We start from the raw sequence: 10,617 nt of genomic DNA on the forward strand, positions 1-10,617 counted from the left end.
CAAAATCGACAGATAGGTTGTAAAACCAAGTACCAGGCAACAATCAAAATATCAAGAAACCACCAGCCTTGCGGCTGGCAACCTGGAACGTCATGATGCAGAACACTGTGTCTCGGCCACTCTGACGACCTCCACAAAGTGGACGATACCAGGAAAACTGCCATCATCGACCGCGAGCTATCCAAGCTCACCATTGACATCGCCACCCTCCAGGAGACATGCCTCTCTTCCAGTGGCAGTCTCAAGGAGAAGGACTACACGATCTTCTGGCAAGGACTGGAGCCAGACGAGCGCCGACTTCACGGTGTCGTCAGCTTCGCAGTCCGCAACCTGCTCCTGTCATCAGTAGAGCCTCCTTCTCAAGGGACCACACGCATCCTCTCACTCCGCCTCAGGGTCAGGGAGATTCCACCGAAAGAAGACCTGCTCTTGCTCGGCAACATCTTCTCCCTACTCTTGCATTATGCATTACGCCTCCTCTTGCATTACGCCTTCCACGAGTACGAAAACGGCATCTTCCTCCACACGAGGAGTGACGGAAACCTCTTCAACCTCTCTCGCCTCAGAGCAAAGACAAAGATACGCAGGGTCCTCATACGATAGATGCTCTTTGCAGATGACACAGGCCTCAGTGCACACTCTGAGGAGGCCCACCAGCGAGTCATCACCTGCTTCGCAGAGGCATGCACAGAGTTCAGCGTCACCATCAGCTTCAAGAAGACCAACATTATGGGCCAAGATGTCAGCACCACCCCTGCAATCACCATCGGCGACCACACCCTGGAGGAGGTGGATAATTTCAACTAGCCTAGTGAAGAGAGTGTGGGACAACACCATGCTGACACTCAACACAAAGATGAAAGTATACCAAGCTTGTGTGTTGAGTGCCCTTCTCAACGGCAGCGAAGCCTAGACTCTTTACTCCCTCCAAGAGCAAAGGCTGAACGTCTTCCACGTGCGCTACCTGAGGCGACTCCTGGGCATCAGCTGGCAGGACCGTGCCACAAACGCAAGCATCTTGTCCCAGGCAGGCGTACCAAGCATGTTCGCCATTCTCACCCAGAGACGCCTGCGCTGGCTTGGCCACGTGTGCACGATGGAAGACGGTCGCATTCCAAGGGACATTCTTTTCGGCGAGCTCGCCACTGGAACCCGCCCGTATGGACGCCCCTCACTGCGCTACTCTGCCCCTCAATGCAACCGTGACGTGACGACTGCAAGCGGCCAGTCCTCCCCCGCCGATCCCACCACAGACTACACCTGCAGGAAGTGTCAGCGGAGTTGCCGATCCCGCATCGGACTCTTCAGCCACAGTTTGACCTGGGTGCAGATTCACCATTGTCTCACGAGACAGAAGGATGCCAACGATATCTTGTCATAGAGACAATTTCTTTCAAAACTGATATAACGTTATTGCTTTGAACTTGAGTAAAACTTGTTTTAAAGTAGAAACATTTTGATAATGTATTTATAAGTGGAATGCATACGAAAAGCAAGATTTACGGATGTCAACTTCTTTATTGTGAATAACGTATGCTTGCTCCTTCATCAGGTAAATGGTAGGGGGTATCAAGGGGGTATATGTACATACATGAGGCACTACAAAGAAAACACGTTTAACAATAGACTTGATGAGATATAATACAAACATGAAGAGGCCAGTGATACACTAAACCAACATGGTAATGATGGGGTAAAGGCAACAGTGATACCGCATAAACAGAGGAAGGGAGGCCAGTTATGCAATGTAAACAAGAGGCCAGTGGGCTGTTGAGGTGGCGATACTCACGGGTGAAGAACATAGGATGACAAGCGTGTGTTTATATAAGCGAGTCCCAAGCAAATGTTGTCTGTTATCTATGGCTTCCCCGATGTACTGTTGTCCACAGCTACACGGAATCTGGTAGATGCATCCTCTTTGGTTGGGGCTTGCAGTGCTGGATCTGAGAAGGTTCTTGAGGGTCTTGCCACTTGAAAATGTGACGTCAATGCTGGCTTGGTTCTAGATGAGGCCGGAGATCATGTGGCTGATAGGTCCAATGTAGGGAATTGTCACTCTGATGGGGTATGGTGCAAGCTTAGGGGCTGGTCTCGGTGGTGTTGAGGGGCTTGTTCATGCTCTTGTTGAGAGACGTGAATGTGTCCTTTAGATGTTGTAATTCGTGGCTGAGGGCTTCTGGATGGCAGATGGACTTGGCACGTCTAGTGAGGGTGGCTACGATGGCTTGCTTGATCTGGGGTGATGATAGGAGTTGTAATGGATGTACTGGTCGGTGTGCGTGGGCTTGCGGTAGACGGAGGTCTTGAATCCATGGTCTGTGGATTTCAGGAAGACATCAAGGAAGGGGAGTTGGTGGTCAGTCTCTGTTTCCAGGGTGAACTTTCCCAGCGACTAACAGGATGGGATGGGATGGTCAGGCCCCCTTACTCGGTTGACACGTGTCATTGCATCCCAGATGCTCATGTTGTTAATCACTGATCACTGGATTGTCTGTTCCAGACTCGATTATTTCCAGACCGCCCTCATATAGCTGTAATATTGCTGCGTGCGGTGTAAAACTAAATTCACTCACTGAGTCGGCTTGCGACTAGGGCCAGACAAGGTAACATCAAGCACGTACTTTGATATGACCACCGTCCCGATGCCTTTCGGTCTATCAGTTAAAGGCAAAATGGTATCGTCGGTAGCACTCGCAAACCCAGCACGAAACATATAATAAACATCTGATGCTTAAGGCAAACTTCAGATTCACCTTTACACGAGAAGTATTGCTATGTTTCAGACCTCGTGTCTGTGGTCTTTACAGCTGTTTGTAGATATATAAATACAAACATACAAATATACTTACCCTGGAATTAAGGAAAGACGTTATCACGGACGAACCATCAATGCCCAATTCCGTCAGTCTCTTCGAAAGTCCGAGACCTTTCCCTACCGCCAACAATACAGACGGGTCTGTACCTCGAAATCCGTCCGCCATTTTGTTCAAGTAGCTTGATTTTTCAAATTTTCTCATTTCGGCGGACAATTTTCGCAGTTGTTCGGCTGCGCGACGCTGGTTCTTCTGTGCTCTTTTCGCGCACCTTCCAAGAGCCGAATCTGTAACACGAACATATTTACAAGAACGTTGAAAAGGCCTCACATTATGTGCAGCTTGTTCTCCGGCTACTGTTTGGTGTATGTTCAGTTAAAGGCCGCACTCAGAATTACAGCCGGAGCTAACTAAATTCCTTTGTCTCGGGTTCTTAAAGTAATACCCCATACATGTGTAAGTGAATAGTTTACGCCGCTTTTAGCAATATTCCAGTAATATCGCGGCGGGGAACACCAGCATTGGGTTTTACACATTGTATCCATGTGGGGAATCGAGCCCGGGTCTTCGGCGTGACGAGCGAAAGCATTAAACACTGCAGGCTACCCCACAGCCCCAATATTGCACATGTAAGGCCATTTGAATTAGTACAAGTTTTCTCTTAAACCGAATCAGCTAATCATTGGAATGAGAATTACAGACGAACCTGCACAACACTACGCCACAGAACACGCTTTCATGTTAATTTCGTACTTTAATTCTTCACGTTTTGTTTAGTTCTAACCAAGGTTAACTATCTGCGACAGTAAAACACCAAAGGGTCGCCAATATGACTTCCTTGGTATGGGTGAGATGAGGATCTCTTCCCCCGCCTATAATGCTTTAATATTGCATGGTTTTAGATGGTAACATTGCATCGATTCGTAATTGACCATTTTCCGGTGGTAACGTGACTAATGACGCAATCACGTGACCAGGTCAAGCTTACGTACAAAATGGCGTCTGTCAAGCATCGTTGTAGATACTGATCACGTTTGTTGTAACATTTATTCGCAGTTTATCGAATTTAGTGAATGAAATACTTGTTCTAAATAGTTCTTGTATATAATTTGTCCCTTTAGTGTATATAATATTTCTCTGAGGCTGCATATTTCGGCTGAGATAGAATGCAGATCTGGTAGTGGGCACGTCTCCGATGACAGGTCCATGTCATAATACGCAGTTTATATAAGTTATGATTAATTACCATGGAGAAATTGAAAGTCCCAGAACTTAAAGATTATTTGAAAAAGTACGGAATAACAACTACAGGTAACAGAAAAGACGTTCTCATAGCTTTAGCCAATGCAGTTGTCAAACTTGAATTGGAGCCTGATCCCGATTTTCAACATGACTGTCGACCAGAAACGTTTATGAAGCAGTGTCTCACGGACTTACACTGTGATTTTGATGATCCATTTGCTCTTACTTATACATCTGACTTCAGCCTCATCCCAGACTTTGGCTTGTATGATATCTTCAACTACCTGTTATTTCATAGATCTGATTATGATAGGAGGAAATTGAAGGCTTTCAAGTCTTTTGAGGACTATCGTTTGTTTTATGATGGTCATGTGTTAGACCTCCAATATTGTGACATTAGTGCTGCCAGTAACCTTTGTGCATTCAAGTCAAAGGTGAAACCAACACAGAAGGATTCTTCCTATCTTGGAAAGCCAACATATGATATGTGGTTCCTCATGGAAAAATCAACAGCAGGGATCAAACTGGCATTTTGTGAATGTCCTGGCGGGTAAGTTTTAATGCATGTTCAGTACAACTATCCACCACTGAATATATTTTCAATACATGTATTTGAAATATTTATTTAATGCAACCTTTATTCAAAAGAAAATTGTAATTGATTTTACATCACGTTTATAAAATGTTAATATATTGGCATTTAAACACTTCAGTGTTAATATAATATATCATTCAATTTCTTTATCATTTTGTGTTCATATTTCAGTGCTGATGGGGCTTGTCGACACATAGCAGCAAGCCTGTATGCGCTTGAGGATTTTGAAAAGCCATCCGTGACATCTGGTCCCTGTCTGTGGAAGAGGAGAGCCTTGAGCCAGACTGAAGCTGTGCCTATAAAGAAGCTTAGGATTGAAACTGTTGGGTGTGTGGTAATTAATAATAACTAATCTGTTAACTCCACATATTCTCAATGGGTACTTAATGTTTATTCTAAACTTACATTATATAATGATAAAAAAATGTGCATTTGTAATGCACCCTTTCCATGTACAAGAATCATGCTCAAAGCGCTGACATGGTACAATTATATACTGAAATGTATAAGTGAAGGAAATATAGTTAGTTTTAATGAGAAGAAAACAGGTGGATCATCTGCCAACGTTTGAATGGGGTAAAGTCAACTGCTGATTTTATGGCCAAAGGGTGGGAGTTCCACAGTAGAGGGAAGAACAAGCAAAGGATTTCCTTCCAAATGTTTCAATTCTATAACGAGGTGCAAGTTCTGATTTGAGAGCTAGCTGTCTTTAATTAATTTCAGTCAAATAAAATCAAAAGAATTTTTTTTCAGTTATGGTAAGGAGAAACAAGAAGTGGGAGAGGTGGAGTTCGACCCCAGACACCCTGAAGACAGACAGAGTTTGTCACAGGAGGCAGCAAAACAGTTTATTGATGAATTGACAGAGGTGAATATTATTAAATGAGATCTAGTAAACTGAAAGCAATGATGGTTGAATTAAATCTAAGAAGTGCCTACTTTTTCACTTGTAACCTGTTTTCTTGCATCTGCAAAATAAAATATTTTTGTAAAAAACAAAACTGTGCGGATGATAAATGGTCCAAAAATATACACTAAACGACATCTTATAATTTTATAATTGCAAACTTTTTCAGACAATAAGGATTGCTAAAACCCAACCGGATTTCATTAACTAAACATTCTATTTAAAAGATTGTCTGTAATATAATCAATGGATATACCTTCATTATCAACATTTGTATCTTGCTCTTCAGAACCCTCAGTTATTTCATTTTCCTTATCAATGTTCACATTGAGTACCTGCAAAAAAACACATTAATTAATATTTTATGAACATCATAAATTATTATAAAGAGAGTTTTTTAAAAATTATTCAAAATTTAGTCATTTATTTGTTCATTTATCTATTTGCTTATGTATTTTTTTTTCATTTTATTTCATTTCATTCCAAAACTATACCTGGAGTTGTGAACGACTTTTTTTCTTCTCTGGCGACAAGCTCACACGGCCTTTAGGTGGTGGTCTTGACTTCTTAGTGTTGAAGATTCTAAGTTCCACACCTCTAGCGGTAGCTGGTATAGGGTCAGGATGTTCGCCTGTAGGACCATGTCCATCAACAAAGTGTTTGGAACATACATATGTATCTTGGGTGATCTTGTGACGGCCAAAATCATCACCGCGGGAACACGCTCTGATCCAGCGGTCACACATCTCGGGCTTTAATGTGGGCTTTGGAAATGTAATAAAAAACACAACTGCCATATGTGGTTTATGGTAGAAACGTGAGTCACTATTACAAGTGCCATAAGCGCATCGTTTTACCCCCATATTGATGATATTGCACTTTGAACTTGGCGAGGCTCACTCAAGGGCACGGTTGACAGCCGCCATTTTGTCCCAAAGCTTGACCTGTACCACGTGATCGGCAACTAGATCACATGACTTGCGGAAATTCCACTATTGTATTCTCCTACAGTCTAAATGCCCAACCCTAGCTTAGCGGACATGACGAAAGTGCTATTCCGGCCGCCAAAGCGTATATACTGGGCACACTACGAGCTACCGACTCATCCTGACTGCACGATCTGTTGGTCGCTCTTTGGACCAGCCCAGGGTGCGGGGATCAATTCTTACCCTGAATCCCCTCGAGGAAAGCAATGTGTAATTTCGATTAAAAATAATAGAAACGTAAATGACAAACAGTATTTGATTTTTTTTTATTGTGGCCATATTGCGACAATCGACTTCAATGGTGACTGTTGATAGCTTCACATGACACCGCTTCACAAGTCTGTCAATAACAGCTGTAATGCATGTATATCAAGTTCCCACATTACTTTGTGTTTACTAGGTTTCTTGATATTAAGCCATTCTCAAATAATTATATACTCACATCTCTGTCCCATCCGAACACTCGTGGTTAACACTGAATGTTGTGATAAGTTGCCTATGAGTTGTCAGGCAGAACTGTAAAAGAATATTGCGTGACACATACAATTTGTATGGTTACTGAGTGGGGATATCGCTTTGTCGACTTCAATGACGGCTGCGAGAAAGCTGTCAAACCAGTCGACGGAGCTAGCTTACTCGCGGTCCGTGAAGATCTGGGGTAGAACAGGTCTTCAGCAACCCATGCTTGCCACAAAAAGGCGACTATGCTTGTCGAAAGACGCAACTGATGGGATCGGGTGGTCAGACTCGCTGACTTGGTTGACACATGTCATCGGTTTCAAATTGCGCAGATCGATGCTCATGATGGTGATCACTGGATTCTCTGGTCCAGACTCGATCATTTACAGACCGCCACCATATAGCTGGAATATTGCTGAGTGCGGAGAAAAACTAAACTAAACTCACTCACTCCTCTAGATCTCCTGGCCACAGGATAAAAACATAAACTGTAATACGTAAAACATGAGGAATGAATCTTTAAATATTTTATTATCATCAAGGGTGGACAAGTTATGAGAAGATAAGATAAAAACACTTTATGATACCGAAGGTACTTGACTGTACACGGTTGCATATTAACACACATACAATACAACAAAAGATACATGTACATAAGACCACAAAACACCCACACGTACAGTACAACCAGAAATTATTGAGAATTTAAAGATTGTAATTTTTTATATTTTTTTCACTCATTACTCACGTATTAAATGTGAATATTAGCAGAACAGAACTCCAGATTCAAAGACAGGTGAACAGTTAGTATTTTGTCAAGTCACCATGGGCAGCAATGCAGGCTTCAATGCGGCGGGGCATACTACTGATCAAAGAAGTTAGAAAGTCGTGGCCCATGCACAGACCCTCGTGTCTTTGCGAGGATTAAAGATTAAACAAGTATTGTTTTTGAGATGACCCCCGACACGAAATGCTTCACAGTATAATACATTCATAATGTATTATACTGTGAAGACATTCGGAAATCGAATCGAATCGAAATGCTTCACAGTATAATACATTCATAATGTATTATACTGTGAAGCATTTCGGGTCGGGGGTCATCTCAAAAACAATATTTTTTTAATCTTTAATCCTCGCAAAGACACGAGGGCCTGTGGGCCAATGCTGTCCCAATATCGGACCACCCCTTCTTTCATTTCAGCAATATTTGTCAGTTTTTCTTATTGACACTTTCCTTCATAAGTCCCAAAACATTTTCTATTGGACTTAGGTCAGGGCTATAGCTTGCCCAATCTAATAATGACATATTATGGGTCCGAAACCAGGCCTGTGAATGCTTTGAACGATGTTTTGGGTCGTTGTCCTGCTGGAAATTTTTTTTTTCCGTAGAACACGTGGACAGATGGAAATAAATGTCCCTCGAGAATATCTGCGTACCGCTCACTGTTCATATTCCCTTCAAATACACAGCGGGGCGTTGCCCCTAACACAGATATACCACCCCACACGTTAAATTTCGGCCTGTACTTTGGGCGCTGATTCAAAGGTTTTTCAGTTTGTTTGGTCCAGAATTTCAGTGTATTAGGAAACAGCCACACAGAACTTTCCTCTGAGAAAATCACATTGTCCCAGTTGAAATTTCTATGCTGTAAGCACCAGTTCAACATTCCCTCTTTTGGTTCAGGTTTCATGATCGGTGATGGAATTCCTCGACTTTTCTGCCAACCCATTGCATGCAGCTCAGTTCTAATTGCCTCCTTACAGACAGCCACAGTTCCTCTATCAATCATATCCAGCCTTAAGTTTTCTAAACTCCTTTGTGTATTTTTAGAAACAAGAATACCAAGCCGCCACCTGTCACCGTCACCTGCGCCTCCCTGGTGCTCAATGCCATATCCATTTGCAATAATTTTCAAAACACGATAAACAGTGGACAAAGGGATGCCTGTTCTACTTGAAATCACTTTAGCTGATCTGATGTCCTTGCTTTAAAAGGATTAACGGAGTTGTCTCCCTTGAATGAAACCACGCACTTGATAGCTGGTCAAGGTTGTTTATACTAGAAATCCAATTAAACATTCCTAAAATTCTCAATAATTTCTGGTCATACTATATGTTAAATGTTACTAGAATAGCTGGCCAACTTATTATGAGGTAAAGATAAATGATGAATAAATAAATATAGATTTAAGATTTAAAGCTATAGGGACAACATTAAAATTATGCGGAGGAACATTAGCACTAAAAGTATATTAAGATAACAGTTTGAAACAATTGATAAAATATTTTAAAATGCTTAACAAACATTAATGTATTTATAACACTGATTTGTACTACAAGGGGGTAAACGCAGTGGATGCAACAGTGAAACAAATGCACGTGCGGTACGTGATGAGCGTTAACTTAGACCAACCCTACTTGTTCTCGGTGTTTCATTTAATGTGCATGCCCCCTTGTAATACAAACCAATAATAGCGATTTGAAACTATGATCGTTTGTTGAACAACTTTTATCCTAAGTTGAATAAAATTCTGAGATTTGAATGTTAATTGGCAAGGTAAAATTATGAGGATTCGAAATCTTAATTGCACTTTATTCGATTTTTTTTTTTGTTTAGCGTGAACTTCATTGGTACGTTTTCACTTCAAATAGACTATAGCTGGAATATTGCTGAGTGCGGCGCAAAACTCACTCACTCAATCTACATTAAACAATAACCAATGTTCAAAACAAACAAAATTCCGTAATATATCCCAGAGAATACATTAAAAAGAAAACAATCTCCCAGTCCAGACTCTCAGAGTTTAAGCGTCATTCTGTCTGAAAATCAAGAAAAACATCTGTCACGTATACATAATCATCACTGGACTGACACGAAAAGTCACGTGGTCACAATCTGTTCCCTAGTGACCGTTCATAATTTATGGCTAGGGGCGGTGATGATGATTTTAGGGGTTGGTGGGTGGGTGGATGGGGTGTGGTTCATCCATTTTGTTCTTCGGAGATTTTGTACACATGTTCTAGGCGGGTCAGCAATTTTGAACATACAAATATTTTATAATTATGCTTTAAAAATATGGGGAGGGGGGTCATTGATTTTGTACATGACATTAGGGGGGGATCACTTTGTACATAAGTTTTTTTGGGGGGGTCATTCACATTGCACATGCTTCTCCTTAAAATCATCATCATCACCACACACAACACACACAGACACACACACACCCCAGCCACACGGTCCTCTAGTGAACACTCATTCAAATATGTCAATGTCGTGAGGTAGGCTTCAGCATGACTCGCGCCCTGTTTCATTGTTATAATTGATGTTTCACAGTCACAATGCAGTCAGGAACGACCCATACGCGAAGATAACATACTTGTGGAGTCATCCCACAGATGGAATCCCTAACTTGTCAGCTTGCTGACGGGGTTAACCACGTTGAATATGTGGACAAAGGGTCTGACTTTGGATTAGAAGGTCCGTGGTTCGAAGCCCAGCACGGTACTCGGAAATTTTATGGCCGCTACATTGGCGTCCAACGTGTGGCGCCAAATTGTACCCATGTTTTTGTGGTTCGGCTCTGGGCTGCTGCTCAAGACAACACAAGGCAA

General features: G+C 42.1%; 1 protein-coding gene and 1 long non-coding RNA gene across 2 annotated transcripts; one reads left to right on the forward strand and one right to left on the reverse strand.

Moving 5' to 3' along the window:
- Positions 1-3,384: 3,384 nt before the first annotated feature.
- LOC124291076 lies at positions 3,385-5,562 on the forward strand. Its single transcript, XM_046727984.1, has 3 exons — positions 3,385-4,605; positions 4,822-4,977; positions 5,404-5,562. Exons 1-3 carry the CDS (start codon positions 4,061-4,063, stop codon positions 5,534-5,536), a joined length of 834 nt encoding a protein of 277 aa, XP_046583940.1. The 5' UTR covers positions 3,385-4,060; the 3' UTR covers positions 5,537-5,562.
- Positions 4,633-7,087, reverse strand: LOC124291080. The gene is made up of 3 exons (XR_006902136.1): positions 6,986-7,087; positions 5,814-5,892; positions 4,633-4,946 (listed from the first exon to the last, which is right to left on the reverse strand). It is a non-coding gene; the product is annotated as an uncharacterized LOC124291080 (long non-coding RNA).
- Between the last annotated feature and the right edge of the window lie 3,530 nt (positions 7,088-10,617).

The sequence above is a fragment of the Haliotis rubra genome, unplaced genomic scaffold (assembly GCF_003918875.1).
Source record: "Haliotis rubra isolate DU_JTF1 unplaced genomic scaffold, ASM391887v1 Scf480, whole genome shotgun sequence".
Taxonomy (NCBI): domain Eukaryota; kingdom Metazoa; phylum Mollusca; class Gastropoda; order Lepetellida; family Haliotidae; genus Haliotis; species Haliotis rubra.